This window comes from Podarcis filfolensis, assembly GCF_964270895.1.
Source record: "Podarcis filfolensis genome assembly, chromosome: 16".
In the NCBI taxonomy this organism is placed as follows: domain Eukaryota; kingdom Metazoa; phylum Chordata; class Lepidosauria; order Squamata; family Lacertidae; genus Podarcis; species Podarcis filfolensis.
The window spans coordinates 17,221,403-17,247,095 of record NC_139620.1 but is presented as its reverse complement, the minus strand read 5'-3'; the positions used below and the strand labels follow the sequence as shown (position 1 = coordinate 17,247,095).

General features: G+C 47.0%; 1 protein-coding gene across 7 annotated transcripts in view; it reads left to right on the top strand.

Annotated features, from left to right (window-relative positions):
• Positions 1–25,693, top strand: part of MEF2D (myocyte enhancer factor 2D) — a 147,627-nt gene that overhangs the window by 109,788 nt on the left and 12,146 nt on the right. For 3 of the 7 annotated variants that reach the window (XM_083590309.1, XM_083590308.1, XM_083590310.1), the window contains 6 exons: positions 8,797–8,934; positions 13,062–13,272; positions 14,888–14,944; positions 18,807–18,997; positions 20,100–20,120; positions 24,373–24,502. In XM_083590309.1, the coding sequence (XP_083446435.1) occupies positions 8,797–8,934; positions 13,062–13,272; positions 14,888–14,944; positions 18,807–18,997; positions 20,100–20,120; positions 24,373–24,502 (748 nt within the window). Of the gene's footprint in view, positions 1–8,796; positions 8,935–9,090; positions 9,226–13,061; positions 13,273–14,887; positions 14,945–18,806; positions 18,998–20,099; positions 20,121–24,372; positions 24,503–25,693 lie in introns of all 7 variants that reach the window. The other 4 variants (XM_083590311.1, XM_083590312.1, XM_083590313.1 and 1 more) reach the window with 2 other exon arrangements.

Below are 25,693 nucleotides of genomic sequence, written 5' to 3'. Positions count from 1 at the left end.
TGGAATGGTGTCTCCCTGTCCTCCTCACGGTATGAACTCTCCAAATGCTTTGAGTCCTTGGCACTGGGAAGAACCCTCTGTGGTGTACCATGCGAGGCTGCCTCCAAAGATATTAACTGAGCACAGGCTTCTGGGCTCTGATTTTTCATGTTAATTTCTGCACCCTTTGTGAGCCTGACACATATGTTTATTCTCAGTGAATCTCACTGGAGTCTGCAGAGCTGAATCCCACACCTTGCACCTTTCATGCAAATGAAGCACATTTGCTTTTATCTTCATCCACTGAAGCTGAATGAAGGAAAATTCAGGACAGAGAAAAGAAAGCGCTTCTTCACGCAGCACATAGCTCAGCTATTGAACTTGCTCCCACCGGAGGTAGTGATGACCACCAACTTGGATAGATTAGACAACTTCATGGAGGATTAGGCTACCATTGTCTACTAGCCATGATAGTTATGCTCTGCCTCAAGGGTCAGAAATGGTAATGCTTCTGAATACCAGTTACTGGAAGCCACAGGAGGGGAGAGTGCTGTTGTGCTCAGGTCCTGCTTGCAGGTTTCCCCACAGGTATCTGGGAGGCCAGGGAACAGGATGCTGGACTAGCTCAGACATTGGCTAGATCCAACAGGCCCTTCTTATGTTTCTGTGTTCAGGTTCAAGGAGCCAAAGACTTGTGTTGTTTCCAATAACTGGGAGTCTAAAAAGGAAGGCCTTACATGGTGTGGCCTCCCAGACCACGCTCTAACCACACTCCCTCAAGAGGATACTCAATGCTGGTTCAGGGGGACCTTGCCGGCTCCCCAAGGTCCTTGGTTGTGTGTCTCTCCATGTTGGGTTCATCCTCTGAGCATTCCATCTCCTGTCCTGGGTCAGGGCTAGGCCTGCCATGAGCAGGCCTCTGGTTCTGTGGTTCTCTTCCCAAAAATATCTGACCTACTTTGTCTCCTGTGATCGTTTTGCCCTTCGCTTCTTATACGGTTCCCTATTGCAACCTCCACCGCTGTTTGTCAGCCAAAGGAGGCTCTCATCTGCCTCACACGCGAGAGGTTGCAGCTGCCGTGCTGTTACACGTAGCTAATTCTCGGGGCTTTGCTCTTGCCTATTATTTTTCCGTTCTGAGATGTAGGGCCAGTGGAAGGAGGAGGAGAGGGAAGTCCACTGACAATTAGGGCTTGTACTCTCCGCACAAAGTGCTAAGCAAATGGAAGACCAGTTTAAAAATACAGTGGTACCTCAGGTTACATATGCTTCAGGTTACAGTCTCTTGTTAACCCAGAAATAGTACCTCGAGTTAAGAACTTCACTTCAGGATGAGAACAGAAATCGCGGGGCGGCGGTGCAGCGGCAGCAGGAGGCCCCATTAGCTAAAGTGGTGCTTCAGGTTAAGAACAGTTTCAGGTTAAGTACGGACCTCCGGAACGAATTAAGTACGTAACCAGAGGTACCACTGTAAAACAAATGCCCTGTCCGGAACATGGGAGATGATTGTCCTATTTCAACTTTTGGTAAAATGAGAGCATTGGCTGTTGAAATACAGGTGGGTGTGCGCTTAGGAGATTCTAGAGCCGCTGTAATTGTTTGCAGTAGCCCTCCCCATCCTAGTGTAGTTCAGATGTTTTGGACTACAACTCCCATCAACTCCAGCCAGTGTTGCTGTGGAGTTTGAATCCAAAATGGTTATGCTTTCTGGGGCTGATGGGAGTTGATTTGCTTGTATATTACAATCAGTAGACAAATATAACAATTACAAGTGTAAAACAAGAAAAGTGTAAAAACAAAGTGTTGTTGTTGTTATTTCAATGTATACCCACCTTTCCTCCCAAAGGAGGCCCGGGAGGCAATATAAAAATAATGCAACCCTATAAAACGAGTTAAGAATAGTTCCAATACAGCTGCAGCCTTGGATGAAGATCTCCCCTGAAAAGGCTTTCCAAAGGTCTTCATCAGGCACTGAAAAGATAACAGGAATTGCAAATGGTCAGTGCCACCATTCTAAAACCCCAAATTGTACTTCGAAACATCTGGAGGGCACCAGGTGCGGGAAAGCTGATTTAGGTGATCGTTTCTTGGGTTTCTTTTTTACATGACTAATTATCTCAAGACTTAATGAGTCCTTTCCTGGCTTCAGCTTCTAATTTGATTACACCAATGTTTCTTGACCTTTTCTAAGATTGCATCTCCTCCTTCCACGTCAGAGATCTTTCACAGATCTTGAGAGGCTGGGGGCCTCCTTGGCTATACCCACTTGACTCTTCTGCCCTTGTGCCACCGCTGAATACACTATCTGGACACTTAAGGCAAGACCTTCCAATGATGACTTGCCCAAAGTGCCTACAGGAACCCTTTCTACAACCGTGTAAGGGAAGCCAGAATAGAAACATAAAAAGAGCTCTGTTGGAGCAGAGCAAAGTTCCAGTCTAGTCTGGCACCCTCTCTCTCAGAGAGTCAGAGGAGTCTAGGGTTTTTCCAAATGCAGGGGGTTATGGCCATCCCTTGTGGCTTGTTCCCCAGCGCTTGGTATTCAGTGGTAGACTGCAACGGAACGTGGAAGTTCGCTATCATGAATAATTCTGTCAGCTTATATAACCCCTCTCCCACAAAGACCCAATATTCTGCTGCTGGGTCAGACCATCTAGGCCAGCAAACCCTTTGCCAAAGCGACTGGCAGATACCTCTTCCAGGAAGCCCACACACAGGGCAAGAAAGCAACAACCCTCCACCGCAGTCTTCCCCCACCCCACATCCCTCTGTCATCATCCCCTTATCACAGATGAGGATCGTGGCTGAGAGATTTATTTAATCCATTTATATCCTACTTCTCCACAAGATTTGAGATGGTTTGTTTAAGGTCACCCAGTGGATTCATGGCTGAGGGGATTTGACTTCAGCAAAGGCCTGGCGCCAGCAGTAGCCCAGGTCAGGCCCTGGCCCAAGGCCCCAGTGGCTCAGGAGGGGCTTCTCAGTGGCCTGGCCTGGCTGTGCCGCCACATCCCACCCTCCTCTCTGGGTGCCCCGGACGGCTGTTTTAGCCACATATTGAAGGTGCCTGGTGGTGTCATAGGGTGAAACAAGTCAACCCCCGCCCCTGTAGTGTGGTGTGAATCCAGTCATGGGATACCAAGGACCCCAGGGGTGCCAAAGCAGTTGCGAGTGCTCACAGAGCCTCACCATGCAAGCGCTAGAACATTCTGCAGCCCCTGTTTGCTTAGGAGCTGTTTCCGGCCTGAGGGCCACGTTTCCTCATGAGCAACCTCCTAGAGGCTGCCTAGGAGTGCTTGGCGTGGCCAAAAGTGGATGGAGCCACAAATGTTGCCGTTGTAAAGTAGGCAACGCTTAAGCCACACACAACTCAGAGAATCCTGCATACCCCTGTCTCCATCCAGGCATGTTCAGAGGCAACTTCGCAGTGCAAGGACACATTCCAGCCTGGCAAAAAGCACTTAAGGAAGGGGTCAAACAGCATCAGGTTAGGGGTGTGGCCTGGGAAGTGGCTTGGCCTCAGGGAGACTCTGAAGGGCCACATAGAGATGCCTGGGATGCATCACATTTGGCCCATAGACCTGAAGTTCACCAACCATGATTTAGAGCAGGGTTTCCCAAACTTGGTCTGTTTTTGGACTACAATTCCCATCATTGCTGATTGCTGGTTCTGCTAGTTGGGAATGATGGGAGTTGTAGTCCAAAAACCGCTGGAGACCCAGGTTTGGGGAATCCCGATTTAGAGTGATCCTCATTTCACTTCCTCTCTGTAAGGGAGGATTGACTGAAAGGTAGAGATTTGCTAGCTCATGGCTGGGCAGGGATTTGCATTTGAGCCTTCCCCATGCACTGCACTAGCTATGTAGAGATGGAAAAGGTTCAGAAGTGGGCAATCAGTTAACAAGGCAAGAATAAAATATGAGAAGATACGACAAGATACGGTATTGCAAATGACTGAGGGGGGAGGGGGGAAAAACCTTCCATTCCTTTTTACGTGATTTAACAAGAATCCCCTCCCCTAATAAGTCAGAACTTTAAGGACTTAAGCTGTGATTTAAGGCTGTGTGGAGATAAACTTTCGAACCAAAGCAATGTTTCAAGACGAAGCTGGAAAGTTAAGAGTTTTGGAATGACGCAGTTAAAAATGCCGTCGCCATCTTGGGAGGCATTGTTGGAGCTCTTGGGTCTGGGAGGAGAAAGAGAGAAATAGTGCTGTTTACATATCATGGATTAACTCCTCCGTGGGATTTAAGAGCGAAAAATGCCTGATTTATGATGGAAAGAGTGATGTTATCTACGAAGGAGATATATGGAAACCATCTGGACTTAGATTGGAAGAACGGGAAATTCACACAGGATTATTATATTTGCTTATCGGCTTAAGGAGACTAACAGAAGAGATCGTAAAAGAAAAAGAGAAATTATATGAACAAGATATGATGTGGAAACACCAAGATAAGACTGGATAGAATTAGGAACTTTGTCTGGACTGATTGGGACTGATTTGGACACTAACGCAGTAATAAGAAGATGATTTGAATCCCCCTTTGGATCTTGAAGTATGGGTTCCCCCAACAAAATTTAAAAATTTGGCTTTGTAATTTGGAATTTATGTGATGTGATTTAATTTGATGTGATTGGCCAGTTAATAAAAATTATTTAAAAAAAAAAAAGAAGTGGGCAATCAGAATGATCAGAGGGATGGAGAGACTCCCCTATGAGAAAAGGTTGTAGCGTTTGGGATTTTTTAGTTTAGAGAAAAGGTGAGGTAGAGGCGACATGGTTGGCGCTTATAAAATGATGCCTGGCATGGAGAAAACTTACGGACATCCAGTGAAGCTGAATGTTGGGAAATTCTGAACAGAGAAAAGAAAGTACTTCTTCACACAGCACGTTGTTAAACTGTGGAACTCCCTGGCACAGGAGCCAGCGATGGCCACCAACTTGGATGACTTTAAAAGAGGAATGGACAAAGTTTTGGAGGCTAAGGCTACCAATGGCTACTAGCCACAATGCCTATGATCTGCTTCTACAATCAGAGGCAGTAATACTTCTGAATACTAGTTGCTGGATGCACAAGAAAGGGGAGAGTTCTTCTACTCGGGTCCTGCTTACAAGTTTGGCCGCTGTGGGAACAGGATGCTGAACTAGATGGGCCATTGACCTGACCCAGCAGGATTCTTCTGGTGTCCGTATGTCTTATATCTGTTGCTGCTTTAACAAAAGCCCCTGAGCCCCCCAAATTCCCATGTGGTGAGATCTAGGAAACGCAGGCTGCCCCTTCTTTTGCTTTGTTTTTGCTTGTGTTGACACTCTGCTCAGGTTACTGACATAAAAGTACTTTGCGTCTTTCTGTAGCAGAGCATGTTGCTTGTAGTGGCTGCCAGCTGGAACGGGCTGGATTGGCCCGGCCGGAGCTCCCTCCTTCCGACTCCAAGCCAGCTGCTCAGAGACCCGGCCGGTGGCAGGCCCCATTAGCAGGGCCTAAGGAATCTGCAGTCTGCATTGCACATGGCTGAGCCCTTATCTGCTGCCTCAGACTGAGCTACCAAACACTGGCTGTCCCCTGTGCCCAGAGAAAGGATGACGGTTGTTAACTGGCTCTCATACAGTCTTCTGTGGTGGTTTGCAAAGTAACAGGAGCAATTTAAAAAACGGAGGTGGGGGAGAGATTATTCTGATGAGGAGCCTACAATCTGAATTTCTATGCTGAAGTTTCATATGAACATAAGAAGAGCCTGCTGGATCAGGCCAATGGATCCATCCAGTCCGGCCTCCTGTTCTCACAGTGGCTGACCAGATAACTGCGGGAAACCTGCAAGCAGGACCAGGTCAGAATGAAGGGCAAAGACTTTCATATGTGGGTATGAACCTGGAATCAGAGCTCTGCTCAAGAGCAAGCAATCCTTGCGGGTAGCAGCTTTGGTTGAAGTGTGGTCCCTGGTAAGTCTTCCTTTTCAGACTCCCAGTTGCTGGAAACAGCACAAGTCTCTGGCTCCTTGAACCTGAACATAAAAATACAGTGGTACCTCAGGTTACAGACGCTTCAGGTTACAAACTCTGCTAACCCAGAAATAGTACCTCAGGTTAAGAACTTTGCTCAGGATGAGAACAGAAATTATGCAGTGGTGGTGCGACGGCAGCAGGAGGCCCCATTCGCTAAAGTGGTGCTTCAGGTTAAGAACAGTTTCAGGTTAAGAACGGACCTCCGGAACGAATTAAGTTCTTAACCCAAGGTACCACTGTATAAGAAGAGCCTGGTGGATCAGGCCAGTGGCCCATCTAGTCAAATTCCTGTTCTCACTGTAGCCAAACAAATGCCCATGGGGAAATCTGCAAGCAGAATCCGAACACAAGACTCCCCCCCCCCCCCGTGGCTTCCAGCAACTGATATTCAGAAGCATTGCTGCCTCTGATCATGAAGGCAGAGTGGTGGCTAGTAGTCACGGGTAGCCTTATACTCCACGAAGTTTTTTAATCCTCTATAAAAAACCATCCAAGTTGGTGGCCATCAGTGTCTCCAAGAGTGAGGTCCACTGTTTTAACCATGTGCTGTGCCGTGTGAAGAAGTCCCTTCTCTTATCTGTTCTTTATCCGTGCATCGTTTTATAAACTTCTATAAATCCATTGCTTTCCATGTCTCTTCTTAAAGTATCAGGATCATTCTGCAGTATACATTTAAAGCAGTATTGTGCAACTTTAAACAGTCATGGCTTCCCCCAAAGGATCCAGGGAGCTGTGGTTTGTATAGGGTGCTGAGAGTTGTCAGGAGCCCCCTTTCACAGAGCTACAAGTCCCAAGAGTTCCCTGGGAAGAGGAACTGAATGTTAGAATCATAGAATCATAGAGTTGGAAGAGACCACAAGGGCCATCGAGTCCAACCCCCTGCCAAGCAGGAAACACCATCAGAGCACTCCTGACATATGGTTGTCAAGCCTCTGCTTAAAGACCTCCAAAGAAGAACCACTCTGAGGACTGGAGCTCTGTGAGGGCTCCATCTCCTTTGAAATCAGTGGGTTCTGCGCACGGAGAAGTGCCATCATGCCCATTCATTTCAATGGGCCTTGAGATTTCCTGCTGAGACAAAAGCAGTCAGGGTTCCCATTTCTAAAAATGATTCCTAGCCCAATTTCTGAAACTGCTGAGAGAAAGAGGAAATAGGGATAGGGTTTGATTAATAACATTCATTAATTTCAGTGGGTCCACTCTGAGGATGACTAATGTTGGATATAACCCATTATTTCCAAATCTTCAGCTATACAGATATATTAGCATATGCATTTTTCATGCATTTCTTTTTCTTTGGTGAGGTACAAGTGGCCGGCCTGGTCACAGAGACTGCTCACTTGTGTTTTGAGCTAAAATGGTTACTGTTGTTAGGAAAGTCAGGGGCGGGGAAGAACTTTTTATTTTCTCTTTTACTCATGCCCCTTTCAGTTTCTTATTGGCATGCAAAGAGCCCAAGACTTCCAGGAAACATTGCAGCGTTGACTTTTTAAAAGAAATTGGCAAGTGATGATCCCATAATATGGGCTAATTGCTTCTGGTATTTTGAAAATACAATGATTAAGTGTGGCTGAGGAAAGCAATCTTCAAATTGGCTGCCACACGTGGAACCAAAACTTCTTAGACACGGTATTTGATGGAGGTTTTCTGCCCCAACTCTCCGAGCCCAGACTTAATGATGCAGATCCAGCATGCATATGAAATGTATAATTGCTCTTCTTCATAGTGGTAGGTGACCCTTGAGAGAGAAAAGTGCAATCCTCTCTCACAGTTCATTAGTCCTTGAGTAATTCTGGAAATCTAAGATCACTGCAAATCCCCAGTATCAACGTCTTAAGTCTCCAGTTAATTCCACCTCTGGAGATTTATGGTCCCTGGTTCAAACTAGCTCTGCTATTAGCTGCTTCAGAAGCCAGTGGTGACCTCAGAGCTAGAATCACTGTAGTTTGGGGTTGCAAAACATCTGAAGCGGCTCAGTTTGGCTCTCCTCACTCCAAACCCTGATGTAGGATGCTTACAAACCATGGCTCAGCAAACTGGAATAAAATATGGCTTTATGAAGGGAATTTGCATTAGTGGTTTTATGTGAACCCTAGTTTGGCACCACATGTGAACTGACAAACCAGAGTTACTGTTGTCACACTTTCCCTCCAGGGTTGCTGCACCTAAATATGGGAATGTCAAGTAGATGGAAAATGAAAGCAGACAAGCCATGGTACCTGTTTTTCCTGTTGTTTGTTTGGAAGTTCAGCCTGTGATCCAGAGTTCTAAAACCTGTAGTTACGACAAGCCATGGTCAAGGTGGCATCTGAACTGATCCATTTACATGGTGGCTTCCACTCCTTCCTGCCATCAACATACTTGGCCAATCATAACAGCGGGACTTGTCATCATAGCAACCATCCTAGCCTGATTCATACACAACACTAAGCCATGGTTTCTTAAACTATGGTTTGTTTGATCATCTGAACCCTATCTAACAGCTTAACTAGGGTTTATTTACAGCTCGCAAACTACAATCTGAAGCCATTGCTCATTTTGGCCTTACAAACCTTTGTTTTATTTGAACTGTGGCTTGGTGTTACATGAGAACTCAGCAGCCTTCCCTTACTGTGGTTTATTTTGCAAGAAAACAAACTGATTGTTGGAGAAATGAGCCATGGTTTATTTGATCACCCATTGGACAGCTTGAGGTTGCTTATTAAACAAACCATGGCTTAGTGGTCTGTGTGAACCAGACCACTATCTCTTCATCACTCTCCACCTCTGGTTTTATCTCTGGAACTAAACTTCTCCTGGTTGTGCTTTCAGACATTAAGAAAGAAAGGTTTTAATGGTTGCGACAGTCCAGAACCCGACGGGGAAGACTCCATTGACCAGAGCCCTCTGATGGAAGACAAATACCGTAAAGCCAGCGAGGATCTTGACATCCTGTTCAAGCGCTACGGTGTAAGTAGCTCGCCACCCCAGGCAAAAAATTCTTCATTGTCTCTTTTTTTTTCTTTTTTTGTTCGTTCGTTTGTTGGATTTATCCCTCCCCTCCCAACCCAAACTACCTTCTCCCCCCACCCTCCCCCCACCCTCCCCCACCCGGCCACGTAACAGGCGCTGAACAAGAAGCATAGAGAGTGTGAGAGCCCTGACGGGGACGACGTGTTTACGTTGACGCCTCAGACGGAAGAGAAATATAAAAAGATTGATGAGGAGTTTGATAAAATGATGCAGACTTACAGGCTCACAGTGAGTAACAGCTGGTGGCCTGCCAACGCCTCCCCCTCCCACCCGCCCCATGGATAGGGCTGCCAACCTGCCCGATATTTCTTAATAATACGAGTAACTGTCCTGTTGAAGTGGCCTAAGCGCTGGTCAAGCCGCTTGTCCTGAATGCTGATGGCCTGGCCTGGATTTCCTACTCGGTTTTAGAACACAAGGAAGCAAACCGAGGAAGATGGGGGTTAGGAGAATTTTGAGATTATTTCCCTTCTTCATATGGTTAACAAAAGAAAGCAATCTCGCAGAAGCAGCAAAAAAGAGATGGCACCCTTCCAGGGAAATGGTTCTGCACATGCTTGCTGTCTTAATGGTGAGGCACTCTGCACATGCTCAGAGGTAACAGGACCATAAGCCGATGTAGTTGTGGCTACATATATAGTTATATATATATACATATATAGATGTGGCTATATATATAAAATAGCCAGTTCCCGTCATGAAGGAATTGCACTCAGAACATGCCCAGATGCCAGGATTTTTTGTTTGTTAAGCAAAAGTTGGCTGCCCTAACCCATGAGGGAGGGGAAAAGAATCTTACGGAGGGGGGAATCTTGCATGGTTTGGCTTTCACAGAGCCTCAGCTAATTTGCACCCCTACAGCAAAAAAGATGGTTAGGAGAAAGTCCCTCTGACACCCAGAAGGCAATGTGTACCTGGTTGCTAAGGTACTGGACAGCGAGGGATGCTTAGTTACGCCGAGGCCTTGCTAGGCAGCGCTGTGAATTTGTTTGGAAATGCTCTCTTGAAAAATACTTCTGAAGGACAGGCCTTAGTATAAACCTCTGAAATACAAACCTCTCTCCCATCCCCTCAGCATAGGAGTAGGATGAGGATGTTTATTTTATTTTAAACATTTCTATTTATCTGTTTCCCACCCTCTTCCACTAGAGCAGCCTTCCTCAAGCCGGTGCTCTGCAAATGTCTTGGACTGCAGCTCCCAGCAGCCCTGGCCATTAACCATGCTGGCTGGAGCTGAGGGAAACTGTAGTCAAAAATGGCTGTGCCGGCAGGAGATGTAGTCTTAACAATACCTGGAGGGCACCAGGTTGGGGAAAGGATCTCATTAACAGGATTTCAAAGCAGCTAGCACCAGTGAGGCACAAAGGATCAAGACAATATCAAAGAGTGTGATGAACTATTCTAGGGAAAAGCTGAAGCAATGTTTGCTCCCTGCACCAACAGCAGACTAGCTACTAGATTTAAACTGGTCCAGTGCCAATAGCTGGACAGTGCTAGCATCTGTGAAAGGTGCAACAGAAGATTTATTAATCTATTAATCTCATTGTTTGAGGTTTGATGGCTCTATTCTTCAGGGGAGGCGGTGGAGAATAATCCTTATACAATCCTTACTTCAGAAGTGTCATATGAAGCTACCAACACACACATGTCAAATAATCACCCTGTAAAAAGCAAGAACAGAGCACCAATAATGATTCAGTCCCAACAAGGCAGCATTTTTTAAAAAGGAAGAGGGTGCAATCCGTGTGACGTTAAATCCACACGCTTCAAACCCTTTGGGTTCAGCATGTGCTTCTCATGAGAACTAACCCCAAATCCTTGGCCAAACTAACCTGTAACCCAAGAACAGCTCCTGCATTCTTGGGATTTTAATTTGCCTTGTTGGTGTGGCTAAATTTGTACCTGGCTAACTAAATAAATCCCCAAGCACTTCTGAGAGATGGACCAGGCCCTGCCCCGCCCTGGTCTGGGACTTTCTTGAGCAAGTCAAATGTGGCTTCTGAGCAGAAAGACTTGGGGGATTCTCTGGTTGCCGTTCCATCTCTCGACATTAAGCTGTCTAATGCATGGTGAGACCTTTGGTCCATCCAAGCAAGGCACTGTTTATTACAGCCTTCACCGCACTGGCGCCCTTCCAGACTTTTTGGACTACAGCTGTGCTGGCTGGGGTTCATGGGTGTTGTAGTCCACCATCATCTGGAGGTAACCAGGGTGGCTAAAGTCTGGTCTTCTCTGATGGTAGGACCTCTCCAAGGGCTTTCCCCCTCATTGCTACCTGAGATTTTTAAAAAATACTTTGCTGATGAGTTATGGCCTTAACCCAGAGACTCATGTCTGAAAAATCCTGGTACTTCTTGCCCACTAAGCCAGGAGTTGTGATCTCGAGGTAATGATCCCAAGACAGTTGCTTCTGAATCCTCATTGTTTGGCACACTTTTCTGACCTTGTGCTCTGAAATAAGACCCTCCTTCCCTTTCTCTCATCTTCCCTTTTCTTTGACTTCTGTAGTATCTGGCTAAGATACAAATAGGCAGGCAATCTTTTTCACCCCAAGGGCCACATCCTGTCATGGGCAACCTTTTGGGGGCCGCATACCAGTGGTGGACATGGGCAGAAGCAAAGAGTGGGTGGGCCAGAGGCAAAAGATGGGCTGTGTGATGGATGCAACTCTCATCTTTCCACAGTAGGCTATAGTCATGCAAAAGTCCAAGGTTTCCACACAGACCAATTTCTCCATCCTCTGTCCACGCCAGCAAGACACATTTTCACAGTTCAAGGACATCCTCCGGCAAGGCAAAAGCACTTGCGGAGGGCGTGATGCGGAGTGGAGAGAATGTGTATCCTGGGGAGATTCTCGTGAGCCCAGTGGGGATGCCTGGAGTACCGCCATCATCCCATAAGGCTGATGTTCCCCACCCCTGATCTAGGAAGCCCATTCCTGTTCCTTTCAATGGCACTAAGCATCTTTTCAACTCCCCTCTGGACAAGTGGGGAAAGGGGCAGGCAAGAACTGAGCACATTGGTTTCAGTGCACCCTGCCCTCAAGTGGCAATCTGATGTTGTGGGGAGATCTGGGAGCTTGTGCTTGTGTCCTGCTTGTGAGTTTCCCACAAGCATCTGGTTGCTCGCCATGAGAACAGGATGCTGGACTAGATGGGCCATTGGCCTGATCCAGCACGCTCTTCTTACATTATTAAACAGATGTTCCTTCAGGCAACACATTTTGGTTACCATCTTTGCTGGGGGCACTGCAGAACCCAGCCCCACCCCATATTTTTTACATGTGCTATTACACCATGTGGGGAAACCATTTGAAACTGCACCCATCAAAACATTGCCGAGTTTCATGGTGCCCTCAGTGAAGATTGTAATCTAAACATGTCAGGTAAGAGCACCCCCAATGGTGCTCTTAAGGGCAACATTTACACCATACATTTAAAGCACCATGAAACATGTCTTCCCCCAAAGAATCCTGAGAACTGCGGTTTGTTAAGGGTGAGTTGTTAGGGGACTGCACTTCTCCTCCTTGAACTACAATTCCCTCTTAAGACAACCAGTGTGGTGTGGTGGTTAGAGTGTTGGACCACGACCTGGCAGGACAATCAATCCCTTTTCATAGGGAACTCTGGGAATTGTCGTTCTGTGAAGCAAATTAGGGTCTCCAATAACTCTCAGGACCCGTAACAAACTACAACTCCCAGAATTTTTTTGGGGGGGAAGCCATTACGTTTTAAAGTGTTATCATGGTGCTTTAAATGTATGGTGTGAATGTGATCCCCAACTGCTTTGGACTAAATCTCCCATCAGCCCTGGGTGGGGCTGATGGGAGATGTCATCCATTACACCTGGCAGGCATCTGGTTGGTGAAACCTGCCTTTGCAGGTTCTCTGTTCTTGTTCCTGGAACAGTCCAGGGATAGTGGCTGATAACAGAAAGCATCCAGCTGGAAGCCTTGGCTCCAACATGCACTTGTGGTCTTGTGAATGCTGCTTGCCAAACCTAACACCAAAACCCCTTCCTATCAGCTTCCTGTTTTAAACATGCTTCTCTCTCTCTCCCCTCAGTCTGCAGTTCCAGCTCCAAATTTTGCCATGCCTGTTACGGTTCCAGTGACCAACCAGAACACGCTGCAGTTCAGCAACCCAGGAGGCACCTTAGTGACCCAGTCCCTCGTGACCTCCTCCTTGACTGACCCGCGCCTCCTCTCACCACAGCAACCGACCCTCCAGCGAAACACAGTCTCTCCGGGCCTCCCGCAGAGGCCAGCCAGCGCAGGTTCGCTCTTTATTTATCTAGTTTTATTTACAAAAGTTTCTGCACCGTGAACTCTTTGGCGGCGGTGGCAAGCAGGGGTGGGGGGGTGTATCATGGTGGTGAACATCAATTGGTGGTGAACATCAATTAAATTGCATTCATAAAACAAGTACCAGATATTTCACAGATCATTATTATTATTATTATTATTTATTGAATTTATAACCCTGCCCTTCCTCCCCAAGAAACCCAAAGAAGATGGACCATTTAAAACAAAAACAAAGCAAACATTTTAAAACAGATAAAAACATTCTGAAAGCAGTTATATTTAAGAACATTGAAAATCAATTACCATTAGATCAGCTTATGATATCAACATTGTATGTGACAACTGAGATGTGTGTTTTCTGGACCTGCACTCTTCTCATGAATATACTATGTTTCAGCTGTTTTTAAATATGAATTTTAAATTGTTGTCTCTCGCCCTGGGACCTCTTGGTGAATTATTATTATTATTATTATTATTATTATATTCACCAGGAGGTCCCAGGGCAGTTTACAACATTTTAAAATTCATAATTTAAAACAGTTAAAACATATTATATAATGTTTAAATTATTATTTTTCAGCATTTTATTAATGTTGTTGGGTCAACATGTTTTGTGTTTTACTTTGATACTTCTTCCATATATATCTGTGACCATAGTAAATGACCAAAAAGATTATCCATATCTGGTTTCACAAATGGATGAGAACATCAGAAGGGTCTGGCTGCTGGATCAGACAAAATGACTCCCTAGTCCAGCATCCTGTTTCTCATAAGTAGGACATGAGAACAATGTCCCTCTCCTGCTTGTGATTCCTAGCAACTGTATTCTGTGATATGGGTACCAAAAAGTTTATAAAATTATGCCTGGCATGTAGAAAGTGTCTAGAGAAAAGTTCTCCCCCCTCTCTTGTAACAGTTGAACTCACGAACTTCCAATGAAGCTGAATGCTGGAAGAGTCAGGACAAGGAAGTCTTTCTTCACGCAGTGCATAGGGAACCAGGCAGAGGGCCTTCTTGGTAGTGGTGCCCACCATGTGTATTGCCTTCCCATCAGATGTCAAGGAGATAAATAACTATACAGCTGTTAGAAGACATCTGAAGGCAGCCCTGTATAGGGACGTTTTTAGTGTTTGGTTTTTAAAAATGTTTTTATATCTGTTGAAAGCTGCCCAAAGTGGCTGGGGCAACCCAGTCAGATGGGCAGGGTACAAATAAGGTGATGGTTGTTGTTGTTGTTAAGCTATGGAACTGACTCTTGCAGGATGCAGTGATGGCCACCAACCTGGATGGCTTCAAAAGAGGATTGTATAAATTAAGAGAAGGCTATCGATGGCTGCAAGCCATGGAGGCAGTAATGATTCTTAATATCAGTTGCTGGAAACCACAGGAGGGGAGGGTTCTCTTGTTCTTGAATCTTGCTTGTGGGTTTTCAACAGGCATCTGGGTGGCCACTGTGAGAACAGGATTCTGGGTTAGATGAGCCCTTGGCCTGATCCAGCAGGCTCTTCTTCCATTCCTCTGGATCAGCATGTTGGAATGTGGTGGAACATCAAGTCTAACTCTCTTTGCCCACATTCTTTTCCTTAGGGGCAATGCTTGGAGGAGACCTCAACAACACAAATGGAGCCTGCCCGAGTCCAGTAGGTGAGTAGAAGTGAAGTGGAAGCTTGTTCTTCCAACAGCCAGATGTCAGGAAAAGGGTTCTGGAGAGGCTTCCCTTGGGTGAATTGTGGTGGGAAGGTTGTTGGCCTTGGGTCCAAGCCATTCCATGCACAGGGACAAGAAAGGGGGTGACTGGGAATGGGGGTGCCATGTAGATGAGGCCCACGCAGCAAACTCAGCCTAGGGTCAGCGTACAAGCTGCATCCTGGGCGCTGTGACTATAAGGGAGCAGCAGAGCTTTCAGCCCTTGCAATAGAGGAAGGAGCTCCAAGCTTAAAGAGCCGAAATAGAACTTAATGCAGTTTGGGGTGTAATGACTCATAAGGTCACATGTTGATCTAAGGAGCTGCTGATCTATGTGGGTGACACAGAGCAGCTTGAGAAATTTCACATCGTGAGCGGGTAGATGGCAGTGGAGTCAAGGAGGCCTCTTGATGGTTTTCTCCCAGGGCTGGTCATGCGGAGATGCATTTCAGTGTCAGCATCTAGGAGCCAGCTGCTTCTGCTCCCCAAAGTGGGCCTTGAGAAAGCTTGGCCTGGAGAGCCCCAACCTCAGGCCCTCCAGACCTCTCTCACTGGCCCCCAGAACTCTCTCCAGGTCACATCCCTCCCCAGCCCTGCTTTGTACCTTCCTTGAGTGTTTTTGTCTGGCTGGAATGGGTGCTTGCTTGGTCAGAGGAACGTAACAGAGAGCCAGGACTGTGTGTGTAGAAATTAGCCCACACTACAGAGGTAACCTTCACATTAGTGGCTCCATCCACTTTTGCCTCTGGTCCTGCCCAGCGCTGACTTGTGGCTTCTGGAAGGTTGCCCAGAAAAGAGTCCCCCACCTCCACCCCAAAATCGGGTAATTATTGTCAGTTAATTAAACAAAATAAATCAGACAATATATTCTCATTTAAAGACTATAAAATAACAGTTTAAAAATATGGCAAAGCAACAGCAGCTCAACTAATGGTTAGGAAACATTTTCTGAAAAACTTATCTGCAAGGCTGACATAATTACCCACTTCAGAAATCTGCCCTTAGAGGAGGGAAAGGGGTGGAACCCGCATTATAGGGCCAAACCAGGCCGAGTCCAGACAAGCAAGTCTTTCCGCGCCAGTTTTAATTAGAGACTGCGCTGCACTTGGGATCACTTTATTTGACCTTGTCAGTTTCAAAACCAGCCCTTGTTTTAAAACTCCTGTTAAAATGACAACCCTTCTGGGTGGCTTCAGAAACCATGCCTGAATCCCTTTTAAACGACTCTTTGTTTGGTTTAATTGTCGCATGGCAATGGGCAGGGATGGCTCTAATTGGACATTGAGACATCCTGGCCTTGAGATGAAATATATCAAGGTGTCCTGCCTCTCGTGGCTTTAATAATTGTGTAGCAGAGAGAATTTCTGAAGGTGCGGCTTCTCCCACCTTGATAGCACTGGGAGGCTGCACCCTCCCAAGGGCTGTCTGCTTCCGCTGCTTTTAAAGGCAAGTCTGGCAGCAGTCCCCTTTGTTGCGCCTTGGTGCCCCACTTAGGATTCAATGGGGGAGGCAGATTGGAAGATGGATATATAAATGTGTGTTTATATGGATACACATGTCATACATACATAATGGGGCTACCACCCTTGCTCAGCTTGATCCCCAACCCCATCCTGACTTCATCCCAATCCAGGATTGTGAGGTGGCACTACAGATCCTCCATTGGGGCTGTGTGATGACAACATTACATTTTACACATCCTAGTGAAACGCATATAGATATATGCCTGGTCTGCCTAAGGCGGTAGAGAGAAGGGATGACAGTAAGGGCTGATGAGAAGCTCAGGCTGTGACTGGATGGAAGGCCTCAAACCTCAAACACAGATCCCCATGGTGGAGAGGCAATTACTGCTTGTTTTAGAATTGCAGTGTTTAATTGGGTGTGCTTTTTTGAAGATAATTTAAAAAGGTGTGCTGACTATTCAGAGACCAGGCTCACTGGAAAATAAAAAAACTTTACAGTGGTACCTTGGGTTAAGAATTTAATTCGTTCCGGAGGTCTGTTCTTAACCTGAAACTGTTCTTAACCTGAAGCACCACTTTAGCTAATGGGGCCTCCTGCTGCCGCTGCGCCGCCGCTGCACAATTTCTGTTCTCATCCTGAAGCAAAGTTATTAACCTGAGGTAATATTTCTGGGTTAACTGAGTCTGTAACCCGAGGTACACTGTATTTTTTTTTAAAAAAACAACTCCATAAATAACAGCAGCATCTTAAAAGAGGTATCCCCTTTTCTTTCTTACATAGGAGGAATGCCTCTTAGGCCCCATTCACACCACACAGTTAAAGCACTATGACACCATTTTAAACAATCAAGGCTCCCCCCGCCAAAGAGTTCTGGGAGCTGCAGTTTGCTAAGGACGCTGATAGATGTGAGGAGACCCCCTATTCTCCTCACAGAACTGCAGTTTACAGAGTGGTGTACCAAACTGTCCCTCTTTGCAGGGAACTCTGGGAATTGTAGTTCTACGAGGGGAATTGGGGTCTCCTCACAACTTTCAGCACTCTTAACAAACTGCAGCAGACTGGGTGGCAAGGGGAGGAGGATACTGCTTTAATTTCACCTGAGATCCCTGAGTGCCGAGCCTTGGCCCTTCCCAAGACTCCTAGGCACGCTTGCTGTCCCTGTCAATCTTCTGCACACACACACAACGTCCTGCCTCTCCCCTCATCTCCCCCTCCCCAAGCATCTCTCCTGTCTCCAAAGCAGCCCCCATGTCAGCTGCCGTGCGCGGCTGTTCCGGCTTGTAACTTGGCAGGCCCTGTGAATGTCATCATTGACGTCACCCAAACATTCCCCTCATTCCAGGAAACAGGAGCAGGGAAGCAGGAGAGCCCAGGGGGTAGGCCCTCAGAGAGACCTCGCCAAGCCCTGGGACTTTCTCAGGACCTGTGGGGTGTGGGGAGACTTGACACTCCCCCCTCCCCCACCCGCCCTCTCCTAGCCTCTTGTTCCTCCTCTTGGTGCCAGTCGCAAAGCCAGGAGGCGGGTTGGTGACCTGAGGCCTGCCTTGATTTCTCCTGCTAGCCTTATTGTGACATTGAAACACAGCAGCCAGATTATTGGCTAGGGTTCCATTTTGATCTCACATAACCCGTGTTCTAAAACAGCTGCAATGGTTACCAGTTCGTATCTGGGCCCAATTCAAGGTGCTAACATTAGTGTTTAAAGAACTGTACAGCTTAGGCCCTAAACCCCCAAAAGATCCTTCCTGCAGACCCTCTTGGGTGCTAAGATCAGCAGAGGGGTCCTCTCGCTTGTTCCACTTCCTTCAGAAGCTCGAGGGTGGTGGCAACCTTGGACAGGGCCTTCTCTGTGGCAGCCCCTAAATTGCGGAACTCTCTCCCCCCGCCCTTTATCATACAGAATCTGACAAATTCTGAAGACACATCTCTTTACCCTGGTTTTTTACACTTGAGGTTTATGATTTTGGGACCCACCTTATTTCTGTGTTTGTAAATTGTTTTAAACTGTTTTTAATATTGTGTTTTAATATTGTAACCCACATTGTGACCTTAGGGTGAAGGACATGTAATAAATTATCATCATCAATCTTGGCAGCTCCAGGAAGAGCTGGCCATGTCCCCAGCCTAAAACCCTGGAGGGCCACTGCCAGTCAGTGTAGACTATACTGAACTAAATGGACCAAGAGTCTGACTTGGCAAAGGGCAGCTTCCTGTGTAAACCAGGAGAAGATAGAGATTACTTGAGGCACACTTACTTTGACATACTTATGTTTGGGCATGGGGACAAGTTTAAGATATTTCCCAACGTTGTCTGAAAAATAATATCTGTTTTTCCCCCTCTCTCCTTTTTCTCCAGGGAATGGTTACGTCAGCGCCAGAGCCTCCCCGGGTCTCCTTCCCGTGTCCAATGGCAACAGCCTAGGCAAGGTCATCCCGGCAAAATCGCCGCCGCCACCCTCCCACGGCACTCAGCTGGCTGCCAACAACCGCAAACCAGACTTGCGCGTCATCACCTCACAGAGCGGAAAGGGTCTCATGCACCATTTGGTGAGTCCAACTTAGGGCAGAGAAATCCTGTGTGTTTCCAACTTCAGCAGGCTCCGGGGCCTGATCCACCACCCTCCATTTTACTGAAAGGCTGAGCCAAGGAAGAGATACCAGCCCTGACTTTGGTCTGCATGGAAACCTCTTCCCACAATCCTCAGGATACCTTTTTGTCAGTGTTTTGCAAGAACGCATGACGTTTTCGACCATACTACACTCTTGAGAGCTGGTGATGATTGTAACAACTGTTTAGACTGGCGCTGCAAAAATCCCATAGCTGTGCTTGCAGATAAGTGTATCAAGCAGGGCTGCTACGGCACAATTCTAAGCATGTTTATGCAGAAGCCAGTCCCTCTGAGTTCAATGGGAATTACTGCCTAACAAGCAGAATTCCATCCCGGGTTGGTTAATCAATTGCATCTGCATAAATGTGTGTATCAGAAAGGAAGACTGCCTACCTGGTGTAGAGATGATGAATCTGCCCCTTCTTCTCTCACACACACTCAGAATGCTACTTCTAAAACAAATAAAACTTCTGAAATAAAAAACACACTGCTTAGATATTTTTTAAATACATATTGAGTTGTCTATACATTGATTAAAAAAATTAAGAGCCTGTTTCTAATTTTTTTAAAAACCTGATGGCCAGTTAGTTGGTGACAAGCAGTGAAAGGTTTATTATCTACTAATCTAAGCAATTAATTGATTACATGTTACAGCGAGAATTCCAAATATACGACACCAGCATGTGTGAAACGGAAAATACCTTTCTGCTCTCCACACATGTTACTCTCAGCAACTTGCATTCAGAGGCATACTGCCTCTGACAGTGGAGCTGTATCATCGCCATCCTAGCTAGTAGCCATTTCCATCTTGGATATTATCTGGCACTCCCAAGCACAGCCTGTTCTTTCTGTGGTGTTCCTCCTATCGTTCCCCCCCCCCCAAATGTTTTCAACCAATATCACACAGCAGACATTTGAACTTCTGGTCTGCCCTGCATGATAGAGAACAGGATACTCAATTAGTGTTGAAAGTGGCATCAAAATTAAGCATTTTAAACGTAACAATTTCATTTTGGTTTCATTTTTATTCCACACCCCAGACAGAGGATCACTTGGATCTGGTGAGTTTCCATGCTTGCAAGTGTTCTGTGTGTGTGTATGTGTGTCTTTGGGTTCTGTTCCCTTTTTAAAAAGAATAATTGTCTTGAAATTGTGAGACAGGGGAATGTAGGGACTTACTAGAGGAAACTCAGTCTGCTTTCAGGCCTCTTCTAGGGTGCCTTGATTGGTCCAGGAAGGTGGGTTGGCAGCCTGCCCTCCCAACAGCTGGCACGACTTTAGCAGCTGCATTGAATGGGTATGTGTGCCTGCACGTTGCCTCTCCTGTGTCCTGGAGTGGTGGAATTGCAACTCTAAACCAGGCGAGAATGGAAAATGCCCCCCTCACATGCTGTCACTGGGACTGCTTAAGCAAGGCCCCCTTTGTCCATCCCATCTGGCTTTAGATATGGGTCTCTTCTGCCTCATTCCTTCAGCTGTCTGTACAACAGCCTTTTCTGTGTGGGGTACTCTGCCCCATCTTTTCTGCTGCTGAGGGGCTACCTTCAAACAGCCCTCCTCCTACCCCTGTTCAGCGTTGTCACTGCATGTGATGCATTTGCCTGCAGATTGTGGGAGTTCCCACCAGGTTGGCAAACGCTAATCTGGGGTGGTGGTGAGGAATGGTGAGCCGGCTGAGGGAGGCGGGGTGCCACAACAGAGAAGGCTCTCTCACCCCACACATCACCCTCCTCACCCTGGACAACAGCAGCACCCAGAGAACAGTGCGAAGTTGCCTGTTTGGCTCTCAAGTGAGTCCCTGTGGTGAGGCTGGCACCTTCATGAGCTACTTTAATTTGTTCTCTCTCACATTCTGCCTCGAACAGCCACCTAGATATCCCTGGGGATCAGGCTGACCCCATTTGTTTACTTGTCCAGTGGGATTTATATTCTGCTGAATAAAAACAAGCAAACTTCTGAAGCAGTTTACATAAAACGATAAAAGTACCCCCAAAAGATCACACTTAAAAGCAAGCGGGCATAATAAAATCTTATCAACAAAGAGATAACAATCAAACAGTTGAAAAAGGAAAACACCCCAAAGATGCATCTTATAAATGCAATAAAATTAGTATTCACTTATAAATGAGCCTCGGATGGAAGCGCAGTCCCCTGATCAATACTTAACTCCCCAGATTGCATGGGCAAAGGGAGTGCCTTGCCTTTGTGTTCATCTGCATGCTCTGTCTGGCTGCTGCTCTGCCCCCCACTTTCTTCTTCCCCCCTATCCAAGTTTCTTTTCCCGCCTGAATTACATCCTGCTTGTGTTCATGACTGTGTGACTTCTTGTGTTTTTCAAGCAAAAGTGGACTCTGAAATCTAGAGCTCAACAACTTATAGGGGGGAAATGCATTGCAGACTGAGCAAGTCCATAAAGCTTATTCTTATTCTTTTAATGAAGTGTATGTGTGCGTGTTGCATGTGAGGTAGAGAATGTATAGAAATAAAACATATACAAACAATACAAATCCTGAAAACAGTATTAAAACATAAAAACCTAGAATAATGCAGGAAAATAAAGCTGCAGCAGAAATAAAATAGACTAATTTGGGAAGGCACGGGCAAAGAGAAAGATCTTTCGACAAATGCCGAAAATTATGCTGGTGCTTGCTCTGCTTCTAAAGAGGGAGCATTCCTGAGAACTGGTGCCACAATGCTGAGAGCACATGGCTTGAGCCACAGCATGCCTTACCCCGGGGGCAGGTCTACATGACCCAGGGTGGGATGCAGTAGGAGAGACAGCTTTTCAGATACCCAGGTCCATAATCCTAAGGGGCTGGTAGCAGACTGGCAGCCAGTGCAATTCTTTCTACAGCCGTGTCACATGTTGGTGATAGTTTGCTCCAGAGAGCAACTGTGCAGCCGTGTTCTGCCCTAGCTTCATCTTCTGGACCACATTCAAGGAGAGCCCCGCGTAAAGCACATTGCAGCAATCAAGTCCTGAGGTTACTGGTCTGTGGAACGCTGTTACCAAGCTATCCTTTCCCAGGAATGGTTGTAACTGGTGCACCAGCTGAAGCTGGTGAAAAGCACTCCTGGGCACTACTTCAGTGACCACTTGGTTCAGGAAGGACCCCAAGACTACACACTTGTTCTTCTAGAGGGAGTGCAACCCAATCCAGAACAGGCAACTCACCACTCCCATCCCAGGGCCTCTGCTTTGCCGAGATTCAATTTCAAGTTTATTGGCTTTCATCCAGCTCAGGCACTGGTTCAGGACTGGCTCAGCACCTCCTGGTTCAGATGCTACAGAGAAATAGAGCTGTGTGTCATCAGCTTACTCATGATGCTGTGCTCCAGATCTCTTAATGACCGATCCCAGAGGCCTTGTGTGGATGTTGAATAGCATTGGGGACGCAGTACAAAACAACTCCCAGGGGGCTGAAAGGAGTTGCCCCTGTAGGAATTCCTATTACTAGAATTGTAGAGTTGGAAGGGAACCGAAGGTCATCTAGTCCAACCCCCTGCAATGCAGGAATCTTTCGCCCAATATGGGGCTCAAACCCTCAACCCTGAAATTAAGAATCTCATGCTCTACCGACTGAGCTATCCCAGGTTATTGTTATTATATTTATTGTTCCTAATATTGTTATTAATCCTACTTCCTACTCACAATGTGGCCAAGGTGGTGGGAGAAACTGCCTCTTGTTCTGGTTCTTCCTTCGTTGACATTCACGGGTATCCTTTAGGAAACGTGGCAGTTCCTAGGTTGAGGCTCTTGTGGAGGCCTGATGGGGCCAGTGGGGACTCCTTCTACCCTTCAGTGCCCTTTGGGGAGGGTGGTGTTCCTTGCAACTTTTGGCTTGTGGGCTTCTTGGACGAATCCACCTGACCACCTCAGGAAAGAGGAAGTTGGTCTAGGTAGGCCTTTGGCAGGAGTGGCCATAAAGCCAGCAGATTCCAGCTAGATAATTTCCAGCGATATTACAGCCACTTCCAAGAAAGTTGCATCTGTTTCTCAGCAGATCCTGATAAGGCCTGATTTTTGAACAGTGAGCAGGTCATTCCCATCCCAGGGTTCTGTTTCGTTGCCTGGGTTTGTTTGTTTTCCTCTTCCCTCCTCATCACTTTTTTTTCCCTTTTGTGTGGTGTCTTCTTAGATTGTAAGCCTGAGAGGGAGGGACTGTGTTTATTTTTGTTGATATGTAAGCTGCAGAGCCAGATAGAAATGCTTCGACTCCGTCAGCCGTGGTAGCCAGTCTCTCCATATGCTCTGCTATGAATCTTAAAAGAGCCTGCCTGCCGTCTCCCCATTCCTCCCCACCTCTGCCTCCCACTTGAAGGACCTGATACGACCTTCTGAGCGAAGAAGAGGGCAGGGGAAATCCCCGCAGCTGCACCACAAGGGAATTTGTTCTAAATACCCCTAAGCCTATTGGGTCAGTGATCACATCCCAGGCTATTGTAAGCTGCAGGTGCCTTGCCAGGCTCCTCCAAGCTCAGGGGCTTAATGCTTATCTTCAGCGTCATCTTGACTCTGTAATTGGGAGTCAAGGGGTGCTTCAGGGTGGCACAAGCGCTGCCAGCACCTTCTTCCTTCATCTTGAAAGCCCCAGCAGTAACAGGGCATAGCTCAGTGGCAGAGTTTCTGCCTTGCACACAGAATGTCCCGGGTTCAATTTCGGCATTTCCAGGTAGGACTGGGAAAGACCCCTGCCTGAAACTTGCCACTGCCAGTCAGTGTGGGCAATACTGAGCTAGATGGGACAGTGGGTCTGACTCAGGATAAGGCAGCTTCCTGTGTCACTTCTGTGGGGTAATGGTTAGAGTGTTGGACTAGAACCTGGTAGAGATCAGGGTTCGAATCTCCCACTTAGCCAAGAAGCTCACTGGGTGACCTTGGGCCAGGGTCTCTCGGCCTAGCCTACCTCACAGGGTTGTCCTGAAGACAAAATAGGGAGGAAGAGAACCGTGTACTCCTCCTTGAGCTCTTTGGAGGGAAAGGTGGGATATAAATGTAATTAAATAATAACAAAATTAAAAGCAGAGTTGGCAAACCTGCAGCCCTCAGGCCATATAAGGCCCCCAGTGAGCTTTTCTGTGGCCCCCAGAGAGACCCCATCAGCTCCACCACCCAGTATATTCAAATTGATTGAATAAAGCAAAAGGGTTTCACAGGCCTGGCTTGTACTTCTGCTATGTTATACCCTTTTCAAACACTTCCTTAAAGTGGCTGTGTCGCTTTGCCTCCAAGCGTATATTGCCTCCTTCCATATATTTTGACCTCCTTTCTCTTTCTCTCTCCCTCTCTTTCCCTCTTCTTCCTTTTCCCAGCAAAACACGCAGAGGCTGATGGTCTCCCAGGCAACTCATTCTCTGACCACACCGGTTGTTTCGGTGGCGACTCCAAGCCTCCTGACCCAAGGCTTGCCCTTCTCAGCGATGCCGACAGCGTACAACACAGGTGAGCCCGCCGCATATGCCCGCACGTGAAACACAGCGGGAGGGAACTCTCTTGCACACCCTTCTGCTTCCAAAGCAGTCCTGTGGAAAACAGACGGCAACCCACTAGGGGCTAGCTTTGTGTTAAATTCACGGGGTGCAAGCCAGACTGATGAACATCTGGAGATCCCGCCACCCTCGAGGCAGACAGAGCAAGCTGGAAGGGGCTGCAGCCAAGCACAGGAAGCCCATAGCCACTAGCTGCCTCTCTCTGGTCCTTAGTTATTGATCTATACCACCCTTCATCAACCTGATGCTTCTCAGATGTTCTGGACTAAAAACCCCTTCAGCCCCAGCCAGCAAATTGATAAGAGCACAGTTGTGCTCGCTGAGTCTGATGGGAGTTGTAGTCCAAAAACATTTTTTAAATCTGCCAGGCACCAGGTTGGCAAAGGCTGGTTTAATTTGACCTATTTTCTTTACAAATGAAAAGCAGTGGGACAGGAAAAGTAACTGCTCAGTGGAGAGAACTATGTGGACGAGAACCCTGTTGTATTTTGGACCATAGCTCAGTGGCAGAGCAGGTGTTTTGCATGCAGAAGGTCCCATCTTCAATCCCTGGGCTCTCCGGGCAGGACTGGGAGAGAGAGACTCGTACCTGAGACCCCTGAAGAGCCACTGCCAGTCAGCGCAGACAGTAATGAGCTAGGTGGACCCAATTAGCTGACTCAGTACAATAGGGCAGCTTCCTATGTTCCAGCATTCTTGCGTGATTGTGGGGTTAGAGGGGATGGTTTCAGAAACCAGGACTAGAAGCCTGAAGCTGACGCAGAAAATGAGAGGGAGCCGCTCTTAAGGAGCAGCTCTGATGCTGAGGAATGGAATGAGGTGCGAGGTCAAACACACCCATCTTAATTAGCAGACGGAGCTGACACCTGTCTGCTCAGAAGCAATGCCTTTCTCGGGGTGATGGCAAATCATCCTGAGGTGTGTGAGAGCAGTTGGGCCGTGGGGCTCAATATATTGCAAATAGAGACGCCCCTTTGAAACATTATAATTACAGGGCTGAAGCGCAGCATTGGCCATGGCCTGCTAGCCAAAATGGGTGCCTAGAAGATGACACCCAAGCCCAAGTACTACTTTCTCCAACGTGGCTGCTGTTTCTATTATGGTACTGCAGCCTTCACCAACTTGGAGCTCTCCAGTTGGTTCA